Here is a 25,941-nt window from a genome sequence, read left to right as displayed (position 1 = left end):
GCTAAAAATGTTCATTTACTATTTATTGTACATAAAACAACACAATTTTAGCACTGCACACAGATCTATTTGTATTTTAAAGTTTATGTCTTCTATTTCTGCGGAGTTTATTTGCTGAAAACTTATCCATTTTAAGTTTTTGAAAATGTCAACTGTTTGTTGTACATACCCCGTCCCTAGATTTGCCACCTAATGCCACTTATTTCCATGAAAAAGGGTGGCAGTTGGTGTAAATAGGTGGCATTAGTTGGCGTTTGGTGTAATTCAGCTCTTTTTTCCACCTAAGTGGTAAATTTGCCACCAAAAGCCACTTTATTTTAGTGGCATTTAGGTGGCATTAGGTGTAAATTTGAACATAGTTTTTCTTTATGGTGGCAGAAAGGTGTAAATTGGTGGAAAGTAGAACATAGCTTTTTTTTATGGTGGAAATTGAGTGGCGTTTAGTGGAAAATAGGGACTTAGCAAATTTTCTTGGTGGCGAATAGGTGGAAAAAAAACTTAGAAATTTTTGTGATGTTTGATTTAAAAGAGAACTGTAAGACATTGGATTACCCTGTACATAAATCTTCACATGGACTCAGGTCGGAATCAAGGTATAATGCTAAACTTCAAACTTCAGGCCTAATTGACACAGAACCTGACTTTGCTAAAACTCCACATTGACAACAGCTCATAGAACACAAAATGCTCCCTGCCCCTTGATGCATTCAGTAACTGTACAAGAAACAGAAATCACTTGGTCACTGTGCACTGGACATTTGATGTACTACCTTTAAACCAATAATTATGGGTCATTTACCAGTCATAAGTGACTTCTGTATCAAATGTGATCTTAGACAAAAGCATTCTCTAGTTATTGGGCAAAAAAAGTTCTAGTGTTCTGGGTCAATGTAACCTAGACCTTTGACCATTGTCTGACCTCAAAATCAGTAGGGGTCGTCTGCCGTTCATGATCAACCTCCCTATTTAGTTTCATGATCCTAGGTCAAAGAGTTCTCAAATTAACATCTGGAAACAGCTTAACTGTTCCAGCTCACTGTGACCTTGACCTTTGACCTACTGAACTAAAAATCTTTAGGAGTTATCTGCTAGCTATGTTCAACCTTCCCATTTACTTTCATGATCCTAGGCTCAAGAGTACTAGAGTTATCGTCTGGAAACTGTTTAACTGTTCCAGGTCACTGTGATTTTGACCTTTGACCTACTGGCCTCCAAGTCAATATGGTAACTGCTGGTCATGACCAACCTACATATAAAGTTTCATGATCTTAGGCCCAAGCGTTCTTGAGTCATCATCTGGAAACTGATTGGTCTACATACCAAATGACCGACAGACTGACCAACATCTGCAAAACAGTATACCCAGGCTCCTTCTTCAAAGGGTTTCATTAAAATGAGAATAAGTCTATGCTGACTATAGCTGGACAAAAATAATATTCAGAGTGGTATACAGAAAATTTGAATTTTTGTTATTTTGTGAGACAGAATATTTATTACTTATTATATCTTTGCATTATATTCAATGAAAGACAGAAAAAGGTGGAAAATAGGTGGCAACTAGTGGAAATTGGCTGTACTAGCTGAATCTGAAAAGATCATTTTTAAATGTGTCTGCAGTGTATTATTTCCGCATGAGTGAAAGTTGGTTAAAGATAAGATTAATGATATATCAAGTTACAAGCTCCCACACAAGTGTATAGAAACAATCCCAGGTGGAATTTGGGTCAGTTAAGATTTATATATGCAGGCAAACATCAGGTCAGATGCAAAGAAATAGTTCTTGCCTTTTCTCTTCATTAATTGAAAAAAAAGAAGTGTTTATAAAAAGGATGTTTTTACAATAGCTTTTCAACTAAAGGACTTGACACCTTCTTTAACTGACCAAGAAAGTGTATGTGTGGAATCAATTTATCTGTGTATAGTAATACCAAATTTTGAAATCTGGCATTTGATGAGTCAGCCAGGGAGAAAATGGAAACACATTGTGAGAGGTAACAATATTATACTGTTTATTTTTTTAATTATTACTGTCTTTAACATTGTCTTAATTACTTACTCTTAACAAATACTTGAATTTGAAACATTTACCAAACTGCTTTAAATTAAAATCAACAAATCTCCTTTTATGCCTTAGGAAGTTTGGCAGATGGATAAATCCCAGATATATTTTCTGGAATATAGCTCAATCATGTTTATAACACTGCTTGTAAAATTGTATCATTTTGTAATTACATTTGTATTTACATTATTGATTAGCACTTAGGATACAATATGTACTTTAAACTGTTCATACCAGGTTCCTTCTGTGAAAAAAGTGCAACTTTGTGACATGATATGCCTTCCTGACTGTACTATATACCTGAGCAGCATACAGCTTATTACTGCATAAAAGAAACATATCAAAATAATTTTGAATCAGGTAAATATTATATGTTTTTATAAAAGCTAATGTTTAAATAACCCTTAATTTTTAAAGAAATACACTAATTAATAGAATTTCCTGGCATTTATATGATAAATATTAATTATAAATGTGATGAAAAACCCAAGTGCTACTATTATCTTTTGCCAAAGGCGGAGGGATATTATTTTTGGCATTGTCCGTCAGATTAACTGAAAATGCTTGTAATTGGAAAAATATTTTTATAGCTTTGTCTACAGAATCACTAAACCTCATGTAATTATTATAAGCTCATTAACTGAGGCTGCTTAACACTGCTCAATTATTTACCTAGTAAAAGAAGTATTTCCCCTTGATTTGGTAAACAAGAGGGCCAAGATGGCCCTAGGTCGCTCACCTAAGAAACACTCCATAACAGTGTAAAACATGTTTGACCTAGTGATTTCATGGAAACAAATATTCTGACCAATTTTCATTAAGATTGGACCAAAAAATTGGTCTCTTGCGATAAAACAAGCATTTTCTTAGATATGACCAAGTTTTTGACCCTAGATGACCCATGTTCAAACTCGACCTAGATTTTATCAAAGCAATCATTCTGACCAAAATTCATGAAGATCAACTGAAAAATACAGCCTCTATCACATACAGAAGTTTTTTCTTTGATTTGACCAAGTGACCTAGTTTTTGACCTCAGATGACCCATATTCAAATTTGACCTAGATTTCATTAAGGCAATCAACCTGACCAAATTTCATAAATATCAACTGAAAAAAACAGTCTCTATCGCATACACAAGATTTTTCTTTAATTTGACCTAGTGACCTAGTTTTTGACCTCAGATAACCCATATTCAAAACTGACCTAGTTTTCATCAAGGCAATCACTCTGACCAAATTTCATGAAGATCAATTGAAAAATACATCCTCTATTGCATACACAATGTTTTTCTTCGATTTGACCTAGTGACCTAGTTTTTGACCCCAGATGACCCATTTTCGAAATCAGCCTAGATTTAATCAAGGTAATCATTCTGGCTAAATTTCATGAAGATCAGTTGAAAAATACAGCCTCTATTGCATACACAAGGTTTTTCTTTGATTTGACCTAGTGACCTAGTTTTTGACCCCAGATGACCCATTTTCGAACTTGGTCTAAATTTCATCAAGGCAATCATTCTGACCAAAATTCATGAAGATCAATTGAAAAATACAGCCTCTATCGCATACACAAGGTTTTTACGTGATATGACCTAGTGACCTAGTTTTTGACCCCAGATGACCCATTTTCGAACTCGGCCTAGATTTCATCAAGGTAATCATTCTGACCAAAATTCATGAAGAACAATTGAAAAATACAGCCTCTATCGCATACACAAGGTTTTTCTTTGATTTGACCTAGTGACCTAGTTTTTGACCCGAGATGACCCATTTTCGAGCTCAGCCTAGATTTCATCAAGGCAATCATTCTGACCAAAATTCATGAAGATCAATTGAAAAATACAGCCTCTATCGAATACACAAGGTTTTTCTTTGATTTGACCTAGTGACCTAGTTTTTGACCCGAGATGACCCATTTTCGAACTCGGCCTAAATTTCATCAAGGTTATCATTCTGACCAATATTCATGAAGAAGAATTGAAAAATACAGCCTCTATTGCATACACAAGGTTTTTCTTTGATTTGACCTATTGACCTAGTTTTTGACCCGAGATGACCCATTTTCGAACTCGGCTTAGATTTTATCAAGGTTATCATTCTGACCAATATTCATGAAGATTAATTAAAAAATACCACCTCTATCGCATACACAAGATTTTTCTTTGATTTGACCTAGTGACCTAGTTTTTGACCCGAGATGACCCATTTTCGAACTCAGCCTAGATTTCATCAAAGTTATCATTCTGACCAATATTCATGAAGATTAAATGAAAAATACAGTCTCTATCGCATACAAAAGGTTTTTCTTTGATTTGACCTAGTGACCTAGTTTTTGACCCGAGATGACCCATTTTCGAACTCGGCCTTGATTTCATCAAGGTTATCATTCTGACCAATATTCATGAAGATTAATTGAAAAATACAGCCTCTATCGCATACACAAACTAAATGTTGACAGACGACAGACGACAGACCACGGACGACGGACGCCGGACATCGAGCGATCAGAAAAACTCACCTGAGCATTGCTCAGGTGAGCTAAAAATGGGGATTTTTCCTTTATCTATTGATGGAACTTCATGAAACTTTACAAAAATGTAGATCACTATAGGACAGCATTGCATGTGCAATTTCCATCAGGATCACTTCAGTAACTAGAGTTATTGCCCTTTAATTGTTTTTCAATCCATAAATTCTTACATAAAAAGTAATCCATTGATAAATATTCATGAAATTTGACACAAGTGTAAATCACCTTAGAGCAATGGTGCTTCCACATCTTTCATCAATTCTCAAGTTCTTGTTATTGATTCAAGATGCATATATTTCCACAAAACAATGTAACTGTTTGAGTGAATAGAATTTTTTCTACAATGTAGGTTTTGATGAAACTTCTCACAGTTATAATAAAGATGTTGCATATTACTGTGAAATCATTTTTATTCGTGTAGGACAAATTTTCGCGTATTTCGCGCTAGAACGGATGCGTGAATTTAAGACTGCGCTGTTATTATTTTTCAATTGATTTTTTCATTTATAAATTGAAAATGCGCGAATTAAAGCCCGCATTTTACGTTTGCGTGAAATTTCATGCCAGCGAATTTAAATGATTTCACATATTTTACATAGATTAAGTTTGACAATGTAGAGTTTTTTGTTATGTCAGTGAGTTAGTTTAGTCTTTCGATTTCATATATTTCCTAGAGGAAATTTACAAATTTTCTGCAAAATTATTCAGAATGTTAGAAAAATATATCTATTAATAGATGTATGGTTTGCTGTTACAGATTGTGTGCTGGAAAAATGGCCTTACATCCAAAGGAGTAAAATTTGGAGAGTCATTTGCCATCTACTTAAGCCATCCTGGAATATGAAGAAATAAGACTGCATTGACAACATCCTGATCCTCGTGTTCAGATCTTTTGTGATTTCTTGTGAAGGATCTTTGATTTTTCATAAAAATAAAAAATATATTAATATAATATGATTTTGCTTATTACTGATTTTTTTTCCATTTCAGCAGGTGCAGCCAATTTCCACTAGTTGCCACGTATTTTCCTACTATTGCCAGCTATTTGGTGGCATTTAGTGGAAAATAGGACTGCCACCATAGTGGCGTTTTGGTGAAATTTTGTTCGCTTACTGCCACCTGTTAGGTGGCAATTGGTGGAAGTAAGTGGCGTTTAGTGGAAAATAGATTTTACACCATAATGGTGGCATTTTTGTGGTAATTTGTCTAAATACTCCACTTACTACCACCATGAAAGTGGCTATTGGTGTAATTAAGTGGCAAACAAATTTTCCACCATAATGGTGGCATAATGGTGTAAAACTGTCTAAATACTCCACTTATTGCCACCTAAAGGTGTACACAAGTGGAAAGAGGTGGAATTTAGTGGAAAACGGGTTTACCACTGTCCTGTTCATTTTTTCACCATTTTGGTGGCATTTTAGCTGGCATTTTGGTGGAAAATTGTCTAAATACTCCACCATTGAAAAGGGTGGCATTATAGTGGCAATTCTAGGGACGGGACATGTAAAACAACACAATCTGAGACAGTCATCCAGGGAAACGCTGGTTTCCATTTGGATCAATGGCCATTTGGCGTGACCGGTGCCTCCGTGGCCAAGTGGTTAAGGTCGCTGGCTTCAAATCACTTGCCCCTCATCGATGTGGGTTCGAGCCTCACTCGGGGCGTTGAATTCTTCATGTGAGGTTCTTCATGTGAGGAAGCCATCCAGCTGGCTTACGGAAGGTCGGTGGTTCTACCAAAGTGTCCGTTCGTGTTGAAATAATGCACGAAGGGTATTTCAAACTTTTCTCTACAATGTACAAGTTCTATTTTGAAAGTGACGACAGAAAACATTAATTCTTGCATTGTCTTTTCAATATTCCGCCCGAGAAAACACATTTCATACATGTGAAAAACATTAATATTACGGCGATAATTGTTCAAAAGCATTTAACCGTGTTGCACAATTTTTGACTTAATTCCTTACATTGTCTTTCCTTGATTGCGAAAAACATTCGGACGATAATTGTTGAATCATCATTATATCTAATAACATGTATAATCTTAAAACTTGCAAAAACAGTCACTTTCATGTACACATCACAAGATGCCGCCTGTCAAAGGATTTAAAGGTGGAGCTACGATGAAATTTACGTCACACGTTCCACATATAGGAAGCTGTCATTGGTTTATCGGTTATCTTAACTCGCATCGCTTAACCTAAACTATCGGGTAGCACGTGGAAGCTTTTCGAATACACTATCGAATTAAGCGGGGTGTTTATTGGGATGATTTTATGACATGTCGCTTCGGCAATTAAGGGGTGACGGGGGAAATAAGGGATGTCGAATATACAACTCAAAGTCCGAAGGCATGTTGCACGCGACAGGCGATAATAGCCTGGCGAGAACCCTGCAAGTGGAAGTTCAGTTATATCTTAATCCTTCTGGATCTGATACACTTCCATTTGGCCAGACCAGCTTTGAAGTCAATGACCCTACCCTCACCCTCAATTACAAATATTTCATTTGGAATTTCGGGCGTTCAGCCAGCGTTTCTTTTTTTTCAAGGAGGGACTTCACCAGGGGTTTCTCCACCTTGTTATTCTCAACGCTACTCGTACACGAGAATGGAAGCAAAGTTTGGCCCTCAATTTCTTCTACGGTGGCATTTGGCACTTCGCGAAAACGGGTGATTTTTGCCTGGTAATCATTATCACTGGACGCTCTATGGAGATAAAAGTGAAATTCAAGCGCCTAATAAACGTCATACTATCAGCAAGTAACGGCAAGACCACATTGCAGCGAAAAGTCGCAATTTCGGCAAAAGATACACGGCCGAGCGGATGTGATTTTTAATCGCATTTGAGCAAAATTTATGCAATTTTTGCCAAAAAAAACGTGGGAATAACGCGAAATCGCGGCCAAAAGTGATCCCTGAGGAGCTAATTATACATGAAATATTTACAAAAATAAACGCAATAAAGGCAACTTTATGACAACTAATCATCAACAAATCATGAGCACAATCCATGTCTTAAATACTAAAGAAAAAAATAAGTTTTTAGCTCACCTGAGCACGAAGTGCTCAAAGGTGAGCTTTAGTGATCACCCTGTGTCCGGCGTCCGTCGTCGTCCGTCCGTCCGTCGTCAACAATTTGACTGTTAACACTCTAGAGGTCACATTTTTGGCCCAATCTTAATGAAACTTGGTCAGAATGTTACCCTCCATAAAATCTTGGACGAGTTCGATATTGGGTCATCTGGGTTCAAAAACTAGGTCACCAGGTCAAATCAAAGGAAAAGCTTGTTAACACTCTAGAGGTCACAATTTTGACCCAATCTTAATGAAACTTGGCCAGAATGTTACCCTCCATAAAGTCTTGGACGAGTTCGATATTCGGTCATCTGGGGTCAAAAACTAGGTCACCAGGTCAAATCAAAGGAAAAGCTTTTTAACACTCTAGAGGTCACATTTTTGGCCCATTCTTAATGAAACTTGGTCAGAATGTTACCCTCTATAAAATCTTGGATGAGTTCGATATTGGGTCATCTGGGGTCAAAAACTAGGTCACCAGGTCAAATCAAAGGAAAAGCTTGTTAACACTGTAGAGGCCGCATTTATGACTATATCTTCATGAAACTTGGTCAGAATGTTAATATTGATGATCTTAAGGTCCAGTTTGAATCTGGGTCATGTAGGATTAAAAACTAGGTCACCTGGTCAAATCAAAGGAAAAGCTAGTTAACACTGTAGAGGCCACATTTATGACCATATCTTAAAGAAACTTGGTCAGAATGTTTATCTTGATGCTCTTTAGGTCAAATTTAAACCTGGGTCAGCTTCGGTCAAAAACTAGGTCACTAGGTTAAATCAAAGGAAAAGCTTGTTAACACTGTAGAGGCCACATTTATGACTATATCTTCATGAAACTTAGTCAGAATATTAAACTTGATGATCTTTAGGTCAGGTTTGAATCTGGGTCATGTTGGGTCAAGAATTAGTTCATGGGGGCAAATCAAAGGAAAAGCTTGTTAACACTCTAGAGGCCACATTTATGACTGTAACTTCATGAAACTTAGAATGTTAAACTTGATGATCTTTAGGTCAAGTTCAAATCTGGGTCATGTTGGGTCAAAAACTAGGTCACGGGGTCAAATCAAAAGAAAAGCTAGTTAACACTTTAGAGGCCACATTTATGAACATATCTTGATGAAACTTGGTCAGAATGTTAATCTTGATGATCTTTAGGTCAATAGGTCAGGTGAGCGATACAGGGCCTTCATGGCCCTCTTGTTTATTTTAATTCATCACTTCCGAGAAAAACAATAAAAGCTTCCGATCATAGCGTACAAATTGCCATTAATTATTTGTCGAATTTGCGATCGCATTTTTCCCGGGATCAAAGAATTATAAATACTTCTGTTTCCTGTGACTTGCCATGGATTTAAAACAACGAGAAAAATAAAAAAAAACAGATTTTTGAAATCATCTCCCATTTTTAAAGATAAAATATAGTCTCCTAGCTCTTCGTAAATACCATTTTCAGTATTCATATTGATTACTGGACCTTTAGCCTGCCCTGTACGGGTTGTCTAGAAGTCTGGTAACCGGACCTCCAGACTCCGATTAAGGCTACAGCTTTGCCTATCTCGAGTATTTCTTAAGGTGTTGCATATGAAAATATGGCAGACAGAAATGGTCAGTGCTAAATGAATGTCCTGGTATATCTGCAAAACAGTGTACACCACAAAATGATATAAGCTAAATGTCACAATATTTTATCCAATCAAAGAACTAAAAATACACAGAATGGCAACTTGGGATAATCCTGTGTCATCTCGTTTTAGAGCGTTATCTTATTTCAAAGCGTTTGCCGACTTGATCAATCGTAATCAAATCAACAGACGCTTACTGAAGTATAAAATTGGCGGTACGCCCGGCGCGTAATAAACCAAATAGAGTCCTTTTTTCAAACGAAAACTGTTGATTTCTTAGACTTCCAATCATAAATTCATCCCTTCCCTGTGTAGAAAATACTAATAACATTAAAAAAGCACCATTATCAGGGTTAGACACTAACTTTTTTGAACAAGGTTCCCAAAGGAATCTCTACTTTTTAAATCTGGGGGTCCTCCTCAGGCTTTGGGATCCCTCATAATATGATATATAAAAACAATCACAACAGGTGTCTTATGAGAAGTTACGGTCGTACCCTAGTGGGATTCGAACCCGCAACCTCTGTATTGAGTGGCTGACACCTTAACTACTACAGAAGAATGTATCCAAACTGATATCAATTTACATGTTTGCCTATGTCAAGACAAGGTCTCGACTTTGGAGACACTTGTATCTTATAGATATAATCATTGTCAAGTCTATTGTGACAACCACTAAAAATTATAATATCAAAAAAAAAAATTCTTGAAATTCTTGACTTCTCTTCATATATTTTAAAATATAAAATCTTAATATTACCTGGCATTTATATTTCCGATGATGCAAAATTTATTGTAGTTTCTCTTTGAGGTTTGAAGATATAAAGTGTTAAAGTAAGGGAATTATATCTTTAGGCATAAAATTCTGTTTTGGATTACTTTCACATTGAAATTCATAGACAATTTCATTTTGATGTTTGAAAGCTTGATTTATAGTTAATAGACTTCTCTTCCGAATCGGAATCGGTAAGTATTTATATAAAAAAACAACCATCAAACTGAATAACACTACACTACAAAAATAACGGATCGTAAAATTTCTGAAAGTGCAAAAAGATCGCCGAGATCGAGACTCGTAAACAGTATTCTTGTGCTAAAAATTAAAATATTTTTAGATAATATTACGTAATATTTTGATGATCAAACGTCGGTACATCACGGGTGACTTCCGCTGCAATTAACTCTTAGGGTGTCATAAAATATTTGGAAGCCACGGTCCTTCTGTTTTGATTAACACTTCCCATTATGTAAGGCCATAAATTCCAAGCCATCGTGAACACAAATTGTTGTTCAGGGAAAATCTGCATGTTTCACGCGTGACCTTCATGACCTAACACTTTTAAAAATACTTAGGTTGTTATTTTTTGAACGAGGAAAGTCCCGCGGCGCGAACCGGCCAGCTCAGTAATTTTCCATGACGTACTGGTAGCGTCGTGCACTTGTAGGAAAAAACCCCGGTGACGGTGTCTTTCTTTGCAAAGTACTCGATATATTTAAATAGTAACCACATGATCTTGTACGTAAATAATGATTACGAAATCCCATATTTTGAGTTAGTAAACATCCGGACTTTGTTTCTTTAGGAAAAGAACGATAAAGCGATTGATTATGAGACACGGGATAAAACGATTCTATTCAAATGGCCGATAATCGGTATTATACGTTTCTATCGGGTTGATAGATACGGTGATAAACGTATCGATGTGGGAAAGGGTTAAAATATTTTTCAAACAGGTATTTATCTTTTACTTTTTAGATATCATTGACAAAAAAATAGGTATCCAGCCAGAATCCCAGCTTTTAGAAGTTGGTGTTCCTCCTCAAAATTTGGGATCCTTGGGCCCCCGGGACACCGTTAGTGTCGAACCCTGATTATCATTGTAAACAGTCGATCCGAAATTAACCTTATTTAAAAGCGTTTGCCACTTGATCAATCGTGATCAACAGACGTTTACAACGAGATCTCATTTAGTTGTCACAGGATGTTGGCGAAATTTGCTCAATATGCCTTTCAAGTTGCCGATCTATTTATTTTTATAGCTCTTTGATACAATAACAATGTTTTTGACACCTTTTTTACCTCGTTCAGTTTACACCCCTAAAGCTTCTTTGGTAAAGAGCTTCAGTGTTTTTGTCAAATATATTCTATGAGATAATTTAGTTCTCTATTAATATGAACAAATGTTATTGGTTAGAATTTGCAGGCTACCTCAAAATTTGGAGAAATCCTTTGGGTTGCGAACGTCAACTCTCATCTCCGGAAATGGTTATCACTTACCGTATATATCAATGAAAAAAAGAATATTTACTCTATCTTTTACAACAGGAAGGAAGGAAAAAAGGAATACTTTGGTTGCATCAAATTACGTTTATCGAAATATATTTGTATAAAAACTATCAAAATTAATTATGTTTCTATGTTCATTTTAATAATTTGTCTGCCGCCTAAGCGACTTGAATTAATGAACACCGAAAATGTTGTTACAGAAACTACGGTGTTATATTATTTTTGTCGGTTAATTAAGAAATCAACATGGGGTCTATAATAAAAAATCAAATATTAAAGCATCTATCCAAGTAAGTATATGTGATATTATACAATCAGTAAACGTTAAACTTTTATAAGCGATTGATTTTGGATGCGAATGAGTCAATAAAATTTGACACTGGCAGTTCAACTTCAAGTCTTGCAACTAAACTCCTGTCATATATCTAAACAGTTTCAGTGTCAAAAGGATTAAAAACTGTTGTGTATCACTGCATTTAAATTGAAACAAACTAACAAAGAATTGTGCCAGAAATCTATCACAGTTCAAATTCTACAGACTCCCTTTTCTTTGCAATTTTTAATTCCATAAAATTTTTCTTTTAATCTTATATAAAATAAACCATATGACACAATTCGTAGATGGGTTATCTACAGAAATTTCAAATGGGTATCATGTCTATAATTTTTTATCCCCAAAGCAGTTGTCACAATGATCTAGGTAGAGTTGTCTGAGTTGATTAGTCAGTTTCGGATCATGGGTTTTGGGTCACAGCACTGTTTACATTTATATGATGAAGATAATCATTTAGTTCTTAGCATGAATATTTGCTTCAATGAGGGAAATGACATACAAAAATATAACTTGCAGATCGCTGGAATGTGAAGAAAATTTGCATTTTGTCAATTTATGTGATCTGGAACTCACACAACAGGGACACAACACAATCGAGAAATTATTTTTTAAACAAAAAAATATTTCTATTTTTCAAAGTTGCCAGTTTGTAATGATATGGTGGGATGAGAAATTATTATTTCACAGGACTGGTGTCGTAGTGCATTTTAGTTTTATTCTAAAATGATCAGGGATAGACAACAATGGTCCGTAACTGACCTTTGCAGAGCCATTGAGTCAGATACCTGAAAATGAGTTTCGCGATATCCTGTTCACTTCAGTTTCCCTAGTAGCCAAAGCAATGAAAAGGACTGTGGAAAAACAATTAGTTGACTTTCTCCCTGGCGGTTCATTCCATAAAGCTCCTACTGTCGAGGAAATGAAACGCACTAGTTATGCCCATGTGACCAACCTAGGTTGTGAGCACCATTTCGGTGACTTGGATAGCAGCCAGAAGCGGAGACCTAATGCTTCATTTCACCACCACTCCTCTGTGCAATTACTAAAACGAAATAGGGAGCCTATGATGAATTGGCTCGAGAAAATGCCAGAGGAAAAACTGAAACTGCTAATGAAATCTTCTAGAAAGGGAGGAAAGGAACTGCGTGTGAAACATAGAGAACATGATAACAGTGTTCTTCGAGAAATCCATGATGAAATGACAAAGGAACCTGTCCCCAAAAATAAGAAACGCAAAGTTGCCAGTGAAAATTCCCGTAGTAAGAAACCCAAAATTAATCCCCCAAAACGAAGACAGTGACTTACAAGATATATCCCCTCCTGAAAATATCAAAGAAAATGACTATGTGGCAGTTGCCTACCAGGATGCTTGGTATCCCGGTATTGTGACTGGTGTTAAGTCGGAACAAATGCTAGTTGTTAAATTCATGACTCCAACAAGGAAGACTGGTCATTTCATGTGGCCTTCAAGAGAGAACATACAAACTGTTGATCTGGCTTTTGTTTTAAAGACTGGTTTTATCCCTGACTGTATGAACTCTGGTAGACAATGGAATATTTCAGAAACATCTGAGATTGCAAATTTGTATGATGAATTCAAAAATTTACACTTTTAGAAAGCAGAAACTGCTCGGAATGACTAAATGTGTGTCATAATTAAGAGAAAAATAAGTTTTGTTTGTTTGAGAAAAGCATTGCTCTTCATTCATGTAAATGATTATATTTGTAAATATGTTTCCCTGAAGTCTTAATCTCAAGCAATGTAAAATGAATTGATCAGCTTTCAAAAAAAATAAAATTTCAGAAGTATTTTTTCTGACAGCCTGTACATATTTCTACAACAAATGCCACCAGGCAGAATCAGTTGTTATTTATTGTAAGTTAAACTTAAAACTGTGATGAAATGTATGAAGTTGTATCTTCAAATTAATTTATTGCATGTGTTAGTTCCTTGTATATATGCTGTGTAATGCGATGAAATGATATTCGAAAAAAAAAAGATATTAAATTCAACTGAACATGCATTTTGTGATTATTTCTTTGTTCTTCATTACAGAACTATTTGAATGTTAAATACTTATTAAAATGCAGCACTTCAAGATCTGTGTGTGTTCCAATTTTCATTAAGATATCTCAAATAACAAAAAAGATATGGCATTTTTTCTTAACACTCTGATTCAGTTATTCGGTGCCATCGTCGCGGCGCGAAAGACAGTAATTATATAGTGAAAAAATTCTTAATATTTGCGTAAAATTAGGGTAAACAAATTGCCATAACTTTTTTATTTTTTGAGATATCTAAAAAAGAAAAACAGTTCTGAAAAGCTCTCCAAGAGATCTTTACAATAGAATGATTTCCAACAAAGTTAAAGGAATTTTAAAAATTAAGGTGTGGTTGCTAAACTGACCAAAGTGGTGACACCACTGTTGCTCCTACAGTATAATTATTTTCCTTGCATAAATTTTCAAACCAAATGAGGTGATTTAAAAAGCAAAAGGATTTTCCTTTCTCCCTGTGCAAAAATGTGTTTTAGAAATATATTTTCGAAGCTCAGTAACAAATATAGCCCTTAGTGATCCGGAACTGACTCATCGACTGTACTATATATTAAAAATAAATGGGCGGTGTACTTCTCCTTGGGTGAGTCAGAGTGGTTAAGGTCACTGTCTTCGAATCACTTGCCTCTAATAGATGTGGGTTTGAGTGTCATTCGGGGTGTTGAATTCCTCGTGTGGAGAAGACATCCAGCTGGTTTACGGAGGGTCGGTGGTTCTACCCAGGTGCTTCTCATGATCAAATAAAGCACGATGCAACGTTAACCTGTAAACAAATAGGGTTAAATCATAACTTAAAAGATGGGATCATCAGAAAATAAAAATAGCTTAAGTTATAATAGCTAGAACTAGTCAATTTCAGTTGCAGGTATCAAGTCAACTCGTCCCCTAGTCAACACTTCCCCCAGTCAACTTAATTAATTGTCCCCGATTTGGTCATTTTGTCCCCCAAAGTTGGTCATTTCGTCCCCCTCATGATAAAATTTGGTCAACTCGTCCCCATTTTGGTCATTTCGTCCACCTTTTGGTAATTTTGTCCCTCTAAATATATGAGGCTTTTTTTTCTTTTTTATGGTATATTTGACTTTGAGTTTTGATGGAGTCATATTGGAAATGTTTAACTTTAAAGAATCAACTTCTGGCGAACTGGACAGAAAATGAGACATATCTAGGGGTTTCTAAAAGAAAGTAGAATGAGTATACACCTATATATATAGGAAATGTGTTAAAGGTTTTTAATCACATTAAAAGTCATTGATTGGGCTGATTGGAAGGTGTTAATGGTATTTAATTGCATGAGAAGGTGTTGATTGACTGAATGAAATGTGTTAATAGTTGACTGGATTAGACTGGATTGAGGAAATTATTTGTTATTAAAAAGTTTAATTTTAATTCAAGAGTTTGAAAATAAGCAACAACAAATACGATCAAAAGCAATCATGTTGTAGCAGACTTACAAAAAAAGAAAATCCTCTTTGTTAATTAAATCGATCATTTTTGAAGCAAAAAAAAAGTTCTTAAAACAAACGAAAACTTACGTATATTTTAGCATTAAATATACTTATTTGAAACAATATGACTTAACCTTTAGCCTGCTGGTGGCAATTGATTCTGCCTTTGTGACCAGTGCAGACCAAGATCAGTCTGCACATCCGTGCAGTCTGATTATGGTCTGCACTTTTCGCTATTCAGTCAGTACATTTTCAGTAAACACCCCTTCAAATGATGAATGGTTCTGCCCAAATTGAATGATGGACCAGTCCATTATAGAAATTTAGCAGGGTAAAGGTTAAATTATCATATTTTGAAAATTCTTAAAAAATACATTTAAAAAAGGGTGGCCGAAAAAGGGGGACGAAAAGACCAACCTGAAATCGCCGAGGGGGGACGAAATGACCAAATTGGGGGACGAGTAGGGGACGAGTTGACTAGGGGACGAGTTGATTGTAAATTCAATTGCATCACTGTTAAATTTTTGCTTAGTTAAGAACATTGTTTTCTAAATAAACAAGCTACAGGTAAATGCGAAGTGGGTAAATGTTTGGGGTTCTCCATTAGAAATGTAGCAAACTGCTACCTTAGTAGAAAAATTAATCTTTAAATAAATAGAGATTTTGATATAGTACAATTCAGCTGAGCTGAAACAGAGCAATTTGGACATGAGAGGTAAATTTCTGTCTTACATTTTCACATAATGTAAACTATAATTTCTCTACATTTCAGGTTTACAAAGAATCTTTCCCCGGATAAGATTAACATCAGTACATTGAAGGGGGAAGGAGAGATGACAAACTTGGAGTTAGATGAGCTTGTGCTGATGGATGTGATGGACCTTCCAACATGGATGAAACTGACAAAAGCAGTGTGTAATAAAGTCTCAGCAAAGGTAAACTGCCTTAAATATTTATACCTACAAAGGCATACTGTTTTACTCACTTTAACTCTTGAGTAAATCAATTATTCACTTATCCCTTGTTACTATAACTACAAATACAACAAAATACAGAATAGGATACAGGCAGTTGTATTTGACACCATTTCGATTTACAAAACAATTGAATAGTTTATTTCAATGTACTCTGTATCTTTTCCAGGAGCCAGGGAATCTTTGATTTACCTGAAAAATACTAAAACAGTGTAAAGCAACAGCAAGAAAAAGACACCATAAGGTGCCTATGTTAACAGAGTAGGGAATAAATTTTGCATTCATAATTTTAACATGTCCGAAGCATTGCGGAATGATACTAATATCACTAGGGTAAAGATTACATTTTACTTGGACTTTATCATATACTCCCTGTGTAAAATCTCAAGCTTTAAACTAAAATCAAAATATTTGTAATCCATAAAATATTTCAATAAAACTTCAAAAAGTTGTAGTTCGTAGCATCGTCTGTAGAATGTCCATCCAAAAATCTAATTTAATTTTTGAAATAATGTGATATTTATTTCTAAAGTCACTATATGTTCATTGACAAAATGCTTCATTTTACCCAAGTGGAAACTGGCAGGTAATTGAAAATGCAGCTCTCTGATTGGTCAGTTAGAACTCCTGATGTCATGATAAAGTTGTGAATACCATTGTACAATATTAAAACGGGGGTAACTATAACACTTGTAACGCAAGTTTTAAATACTATACACTGACGCTTAATCACGAAAAAACCGTGCAAAGCAAGATTAAAAATGCATAAACAAAATTATGGTTAAGACTTTGAGGCATGAAAGAAAGCATGAACTGGAATATAGTAACGATGGTAATCGTGAATAATTTATTTATATTGGAGTCATCTAGAGGTTGGTTGTGTAATCGGTCATGATACAAACTATTTCCAAACTTCTAAAAGGATTCCATCATGTCTATTGACCCTTTAAGGGGCCTCTTTGGCTGAGTGGATAAAGTTACTGACTTTGAATCACTTGCTTCTATGGGTTTGAAACAACCAGGTGTTTCGGGTGTAGATTTCAATGAAGAGTTATGCACCTTTGAACTTAGACAAAGTCTTTTCCTTTGAAAAAGTGACATTTTTGGAGTATTTATCACTTTCGGTGATAGGTCTAGTTGGTTTAGAGATATTTTACAACTGTAATACTTTATAATGTAGTCTCTTTAACTCAGTACTTTATAAATTAACTGTAGTCTCTTTAACTGTAATACTTTATGATGTAGTCTCTTTAACTGAATACTTTATAAATTAACTGTAGTCTCTTTAACTGTAATACTTTATAATGTAGTCTCTTTAACTGTAATACTTTTATAATGTAGTCTCTTTAACTGTAATACTTTTATAATGTAGTCTCTTTAACTGTAATACTTTTATAATGTAGTCTCTTTAACTGTAATACTTTATAATGTAGTCTCTTTAACTGTAATACTTAACTGTAATACTTTATCATGTAGTCTCTTTAACTGTAATATTTTATGATGTAGTCTCTTTAACTGTAATCATGTAGTCTCTTTAACTGTAATATTTTAATATTTTATAATGTAGTCTCTTTAACTGTAATATTTTATCAAGACATGTAGTCTCTTTAACTGTAATATTTTATGATGTAGTCTCTTTAACTGTAATACTTAATGATGTAGTCTCTTTAACTGTTATACCATATGATGTAGTCTCTTTAACTGTAATACTTCATGATGTGGTCTCTTTAACTGTAATACTTTATGATGTAATCTCTTTAACTGTAATACTTTATAATGTAGTCTCTTTAACTGTAATACTTTATGATGTAGTCTCTTTAACTGTAATATTTTATGATGTGGTCTCTTTAACTGAAATACTTTATAATGTGGTCTCTTTAACTGTATTACTTTATGATGTGGTCTCTTTAACTGTAATACTTTAAAATGTAGTCTCTTTAACTGTATTGCTTTATAATGTAGTCTCTTTAACTGTATTACTTTATGATGTGGTCTCTTTAACTGAAATACTTTATAATGTAGTTTCTTTAACTGTATTACTTTATGATGTGGTCTCTTTAACGTAATACTTTATAATGTAGTCTCTTTAACTGTAATTAGTTATAATGTAGTCTCTTTAACTGAAATACTTTATGATGTAGTTCTTTAACTATAATACTTTATAATGTAATCTCTTTAACTGTAATATTTTATAATGTAGTCTCTTTAACTGTAATACTTTATAATGTAGTCTCTTTAACTGTATTGCTTTATAATGTAGTCTCTTTAACTGTATTACTTTATGATGTGGTCTCTTTAACTGAAATACTTTATAATGTAGTTTCTTTAACTGTATTACTTTATGATGTGGTCTCTTTAACTGTAATACTTTATAATGTAGTCTCTTTAACTGTAATAGTTTATAATGTAGTCTCTTTAACTGAAATACTTTATGATGTAGTCTCTTTAACTATAATACTTTATAATGTAGTCTCTTTAACTGTAATATTTTAATAATGTAGTCTCTTTAACTGTAATACTTTATAATGTAGTCTCTTTAACTGAAATATTTTATAATGTAGTCTCTTTAACTGTAATACTTTATAATGTGGTCTCTTTAACTGAAATACTTTATGATGTGGTCTCTTTAACTGAAATACTTTATAATGTAGTCTCTTTAAACTGTATTACTTTTGATGTGGTCCCTTAACTGTAATACTTTATAATGTAGTCTCTTTAACTGTAATATTTTATGATGTAGTCTCTTTAACTGAAATACTTCATGATGTAGTCTCTTTAACTGTAATACTTCATGATGTAGTCTCTTTAACTGTGATATTTTATAATGTAGTCTCTTTAACTGAAATATTTTATAATGTAGTCTCTTTTACTGTAATACTTTATAATGTAGTCTCTTTAACTGAAATACTTTATGATGTAGTCTCTTTAACTGAAATACTTTATAATGTAGTCTCTTTAACTGAAATACTTTATGATGTGGTCTCTTTAGCTGTAATACTTTATAATGTAGTCTCTTTAACTGTAATATTTTATGATGTAGTCTCTTTAACTGAAATACTTTATGATGTAGTCTCTTTAACTGTAATATTTGATGATGTAGTCTCTTTAACTGTAATACTTTATGATGTAGTCTCTTTGACTGTATTACTTTATGATGTAGTCTCTTTAACTGTAATACTTTATAATGTAGTCTCTTTAACTGTATTACTTTATGATGTAGTCTCTTTTACTGAAATACTTAATGATGTAGTCTCTTTAACTGTATTACTTTATGATGTAGTCTCTTTTACTGAAATACTTAATGATGTAGTCTCTTTAACTGTAATATTTTATGATGTAGTCTCTTTAACTGTAATACTTAATGATGTAGTCTCTTTAACTGTAATATTTTATGATGTAGTCCCTTTAACTGAAATACTTCATGATGTAGTCTCTTTAACTGTAATACTTCATGATGTAGTCTCTTTAACTGAAATACTTCATGATGTAGTCTCTTTAACTGTAATACTTCATGATATAGTCTCTTTAACTGTAATACTTCATGATGTAGTCTCTTTAACTGTAATACTTCATGATGTAGTCTCTTTAACTGAAATACTTCATGATGTAGTCTCTTTAACTGTAATACTTCATGATGTAGTCTCTTTAACTGAAATACTTCATGATGTAGTCTCTTTAACTGTAATACTTCATGATGTAGTCTCTTTAACTGTAATACTTCATGATGTATTCTCTTTAACTGTAATACTTCATGATGTAGTCTCTTTAACTGTGATATTTGATAATGTAGTCTCTTTAACTGTAATACTTTATAATGTAGTCTCTTTAACTGAAATATTTTATAATGTAATCTCTTTAACTGTAATACTTTATAATGTAGTCTCTTTAACTGAAATACTTTATGATGTAGTCTCTTTAACTGAAATACTTTATAATGTAGTCTCTTTAACTGTATTACTTTATGATGTAGTCTCTTTAACTGTAATACTTTATGATATAGTCTCTTTAACTGTATTACTTTATGATGTAGTCTCTTTAACTGTAATACTTAATGATGTAGTCTCTTTAACTGTAATATTTTATGATGTAGTCTCTTTAACTGTAATACTTCATGATGTAGTCTCTTTAACTGTAATACTTCATGATGTAGTCTCTTTAACTGTAATACTTCATGATGTAGTCTCTTTAACTGTAATACTTCATGATGTAGTCTCTTTAACTGTAATATTTTATGATGTGGTCTCTTTAACTGAAATAATTTATAATGTGGTCTCTTTAACTGTATTACTTTATGATGTGGTCTCTTTAACTGTAATACTTTAAAATGTAGTCTCTTTAACTGTATTGCTTTATAATGTAGTCTCTTTAACTGTATTACTTTATGATGTGGTCTCTTTAACTGAAATACTTTATAATGTAGTTTCTTTAACTGTATTACTTTATGATGTGGTCTCTTTAACTGTAATACTTTATAATGTAGTCTCTTTAACTGTAATAGTTTATAATGTAGTCTCTTTAACTGAAATACTTTATGATGTAGTCTCTTTAACTATAATACTTTATAATGTAATCTCTTTAACTGTAATATTTTATAATGTAGTCTCTTTAACTGTAATACTTTATAATGTAGTCTCTTTAACTGTATTGCTTTATAATGTAGTCTCTTTAACTGTATTACTTTATGATGTGGTCTCTTTAACTGAAATACTTTATAATGTAGTTTCTTTAACTGTATTACTTTATGATGTGGTCTCTTTAACTGAAATACTTTATAATGTAGTCTCTTTAACTGTAATAGTTTATAATGTAGTCTCTTTAACTGAAATACTTTATGATGTAGTCTCTTTAACTATAATACTTTATAATGTAGTCTCTTTAACTGTAATATTTTATAATGTAGTCTCTTTAACTGTAATACTTTATAATGTAGTCTCTTTAACTGAAATATTTTATAATGTAGTCTCTTTAACTGTAATACTTTATAATGTGGTCTCTTTAACTGAAATACTTTATGATGTGGTCTCTTTAACTGAAATACTTTATAATGTAGTCTCTTTAACTGTATTACTTTATGATGTGGTCCCTTAACTGTAATACTTTATAATGTAGTCTCTTTAACTGTAATATTTTATGATGTAGTCTCTTTAACTGAAATACTTCATGATGTAGTCTCTTTAACTGTAATACTTCATGATGTAGTCTCTTTAACTGTGATATTTTATAATGTAGTCTCTTTAACTGAAATATTTTATAATGTAGTCTCTTTTACTGTAATACTTTATAATGTAGTCTCTTTAACTGAAATACTTTATGATGTGGTCTCTTTAACTGAAATACTTTATAATGTAGTCTCTTTAACTGAAATACTTTATGATGTGGTCTCTTTAGCTGTAATACTTTATAATGTGGTCTCTTTAACTGTAATATTTTATGATGTAGTCTCTTTAACTGAAATACTTTATGATGTAGTCTCTTTTACTGTAATATTTGATGATGTAGTCTCTTTAACTGTAATACTTTATGATGTAGTCTCTTTAACTGTATTACTTTATGATGTAGTCTCTTTAACTGTAATACTTTATAATGTAGTCTCTTTAACTGTATTACTTTATGATGTAGTCTCTTTTACTGAAATACTTAATGATGTAGTCTCTTTAACTGTATTACTTTATGATGTAGTCTCTTTTACTGAAATACTTAATGATGTAGTCTCTTTAACTGTAATATTTTATGATGTAGTCTCTTTAACTGTAATACTTAATGATGTAGTCTCTTTAACTGTAATATTTTATGATGTAGTCTCTTTAACTGAAATACTTAATGATGTAGTCTCTTTAACTGTAATACTTCATGATGTAGTCTCTTTAACTGAAATACTTCATGATGTAGTCTCTTTAACTGTAATACTTCACGATGTAGTCTCTTTAACTGTAATACTTCATGATGTAGTCTCTTTAACTGAAATACTTCACGATGTAGTCTCTTTAACTGTAATACTTCATGATGTAGTCTCTTTAACTGAAATACTTCACGATGTAGTCTCTTTAACTGTAATACTTCATGATGTAGTCTCTTTAACTGTAATACTTCATGATGTATTCTCTTTAACTGTAATACTTCATGATGTAGTCTCTTTAACTGTGATATTTGATAATGTATTCTCTTTAACTGTAATACTTCATGATGTAGTCTCTTTAACTGTGATATTTGATAATGTAGTCCCTTTAACTGTAATACTTTATAATGTAGTCTCTTTAACTGAAATATTTTATAATGTAGTCTCTTTAACTGTAATACTTTATAATGTAGTCTCTTTAACTGAAATACTTTATGATGTAGTCTCTTTAACTGAAATACTTTATAATGTAGTCTCTTTAACTGTATTACTTTATGATGTAGTCTCTTTAACTGTAATACTTTATGATATAGTCTCTTTAACTGTATTACTTTATGATGTAGTCTCTTTAACTGTAATACTTAATGATGTAGTCTCTTTAACTGTAATATTTTATGATGTAGTCTCTTTAACTGTAATACTTAATGATGTAGTCTCTTTAACTGTAATACTTCATGATGTAGTCTCTTTAACTGTAATACTTCATGATGTAGTCTCTTTAACTGTAATACTTCATGATGTAGTCTCTTTAACTGTAATACTTCATGATGTAGTCTCTTTAACTGAAATGCTTCATGATATAGTCTCTTTAACTGTAATATTTGATGATGTAGTCTCTTTAACTGAAATACTTCATAATGTAGTCTCTTTAACTGTAATACTTCATGATGTAGTCTCTTTAACTGTAATACTTCATGATGTAGTCTCTTTAACTGTAATACTTGATGATGTAGTCTCTTTAACTGTAATACTTGATGATGTAGTCTCTTTAACTGAAAAACTTCATGATGTAGTCTCTTTAACTGTAATATTTTATGATGTAGTCTCTTTAACTGAAATATTTTATAATGTAGTCTCTTTTACTGTAATACTTTATGATGTAGGCTCTTTTACTGTAATATTTTATGATGTAGTCTCTTTAACAGTATTACTTCATGATGTAGTCTCTTTAACTGTAATATTTTATGATGTAGTCTCTTTAACAGTATTACTTCATGATGTAGTCTCTTTAACTGTAATACTTTATAATGTAGTCTCTTTAACTGTGATATTTTATAATGTAGTCTCTTTAACTGTAATACTTTATAATGTAGTCTCTTTAACTGAAATATTTTATAATGTAGTCTCTTTAACTGTAATACTTTATAATGTAGTCTCTTTAACTGTATTACTTTATGATGTAGTCTCTTTTACTGAAATACTTAATGATGTAGTCTCTTTAACTGTAATATTTTATGATGTAGTCTCTTTAACTGTAATACTTAATGATGTAGGCTCTTTAACTGTAATATTTTATGATGTAGTCTCTTTAACTGAAATACTTCATGATGTAGTCTCTTTAACTGTAATACTTCATGATGTAGTCTCTTTAACTGTAACACTTCATGATGTAGTCTCTTTAACTGTAATACTTCATGATGTAGTCTCTTTAACTGTAACACTTCATGATGTAGTCTCTTTAACTGTAATACTTCATGATGTAGTCTCTTTAACTGAAATACTTCATGATATAGTCTCTTTAACTGTAATATTTTATTATGTAGTCTCTTTAACTGTAATACTTCATGATGTAGTCTCTTTAACTGTAATACTTCATGATGTAGTCTCTTTAACTGTAATACTTCATGATGTAGCCTCTTTAACTGTAATACTTGATGATGTAGTCTCTTTAACTGAAATACTTCATGATGTAGTCTCTTTAACTGAAATATTTTATGATGTAGTCTCTTTTACTGTAATATTTTATGATGTAGTCTCTTTAACAGTATTACTTCATGGTGTAGTCTCTTTAACTGTAATATTTGATGATGTAGTCTCTTTAACAGTATAACTTCATGATGTAGTCTCTTTAACTGTAATACTTTATAATGTAGTCTCTTTAACTGTGATATTTTATAATGTAGTCTCTTTAACTGTAATACTTTATAATGTAGTCTCTTTAACTGTAATACTTTATAATGTAGTCTCTTTAACTGAAATACTTTATGATGTAGTCTCTTTTACTGTAATACTTTATAATGTAGTCTCTTTAACTGAAATACTTTATGATGTAGTCTCTTTTACTGTAATACTTTATGATGTAGTCTCTTTAACTGTATTACTTTATGATGTAGTCTCTTTTACTGAAATACTTTATGATGTAGTCTCTTTAACTGTAATAGTTTATGATGTAGTCTCTTTAACTGTAATACTTCATGATGTAGTCTCTTTAACTGTAATATTTTATGATGTAGTCTCTTTAACTGAAATACTTCATGATGTAGTCTCTTTAACTGTAATACTTCATGATGTAGTCTCTTTAACTGTAATACTTCATGATGTAGTCTCTTTAACTGTAATACTTCATGATGTAGTCTCTTTAACTGTAATACTTCATGATGTAGTCTCTTTAACTGAAATACTTCATGATATAGTCTCTTTAACTGTAATACTTCATGATGTAGTCTCTTTAACTGAAATACTTCATGATGTAGTCTCTTTAACTGTAATACTTCATGATGTAGTTTCTTTAACTGTAATACTTGATGATGTAGTCTCTTTAACTGAAATACTTCATGATGTAGTCTCTTTAACTGAAATACTTGATGATGTAGTCTCTTTAACTGAAATACTTCATCAAGTAGTCTCTTTAACTGTAATACTTCATGATGTAGTCTCTTTAACTGAAATACTTCATGATGTAGTCTCTTTAACTGTAATACTTCATGATGTAGTCTCTTTAACTGTAATACTTTATAATGTGGTCTCTTTAACTGAAATACTTCATGATGTAGTCTCTTTAACTGTAATACTTTATAATGTGGTCTCTTTAACTGTAATATTTTATAATGTGGTCTCTTTAACTGTAATATTTTATGATGTGGTCTCTTTAACTGAATTATTTTATAAAGTGGTCTCTTTAACTGTATTACTTTATGATGTGGTCTCTTTAACTGAAATACTTTACCATGTAGTCTCTTTAACTGTATTACTTTATGATGTGGTCTCTTTAGCTGTAATACTTTATGATGTAGTCTCTTTAACTGTAATATTTTATAATATAGTCTCTTTAACTGAAATATTTTATGATGTAGTCTCTTTAACTGTAATACTTTATAATGTAGTCTCTTTAACTGTAATACTTTATGATGTAGTCTCTTTAACTGAAATACTTCATCATGTAGTCTCTTTAACTGAAATACTTCATGATGTAGTCTCTTTAACTGTAATACTTCATGATGTAGTCTCTTTAACTGTAATATTTTATGATGTAGTCTCTTTAACTGAAATACTTCATGATGTAGTCTCTTTAACTGTAATACTTTATAATGTAGTCTCTTTAACTGAAATACTTTATGATGTGGTCTCTTTTACTGAAATACTTCATGATGTAGTCTCTTTAACTGTATTACTTTATAATGTAGTCTCTTTAACTGTAATACTTTATGATGTG

The 25,941-nt window shown here is 32.5% G+C and overlaps 2 protein-coding genes and 1 long non-coding RNA gene across 4 annotated transcripts in view; 2 read left to right on the top strand and 1 right to left on the bottom strand.

Moving 5' to 3' along the window:
* LOC123536249 (dynamin-binding protein-like) overlaps nucleotides 1-11,634 on the bottom strand; it is a 67,263-nt gene extending 55,629 nt beyond the window's left edge. The window contains exon 1 of the mRNA XM_045319246.2: nucleotides 11,502-11,634. The gene's annotated coding sequence lies outside the window, so the exon portion shown is untranslated. The remainder of the gene's footprint in view (nucleotides 1-11,501) is intronic.
* On the top strand, nucleotides 1,632-5,533 carry LOC123536252 (uncharacterized). The gene is made up of 3 exons (XR_006683290.2): nucleotides 1,632-1,991; nucleotides 2,297-2,419; nucleotides 5,349-5,533. It is a non-coding gene; the product is annotated as an uncharacterized LOC123536252 (long non-coding RNA).
* Nucleotides 11,635-11,741: 107 nt separating the features above from the next.
* LOC123536248 (bridge-like lipid transfer protein family member 3B) overlaps nucleotides 11,742-25,941 on the top strand; it is a 51,047-nt gene continuing 36,847 nt past the window's right edge. For both annotated transcript variants that reach the window (XM_053527963.1, XM_053527964.1), the window contains exons 1-2: nucleotides 11,742-11,869; nucleotides 16,192-16,354. In XM_053527963.1, coding sequence (XP_053383938.1) covers nucleotides 11,826-11,869; nucleotides 16,192-16,354 — 207 coding nt within the window. In that variant the 5' untranslated portion in view covers nucleotides 11,742-11,825. The remainder of the gene's footprint in view (nucleotides 11,870-16,191; nucleotides 16,355-25,941) is intronic.

Source organism: Mercenaria mercenaria, chromosome 17 (assembly GCF_021730395.1).
Source record: "Mercenaria mercenaria strain notata chromosome 17, MADL_Memer_1, whole genome shotgun sequence".
In the NCBI taxonomy this organism is placed as follows: Eukaryota; Metazoa; Mollusca; class Bivalvia; order Venerida; family Veneridae; genus Mercenaria; species Mercenaria mercenaria.
This window is presented reverse-complemented; position numbering and strand designations above follow the sequence as displayed.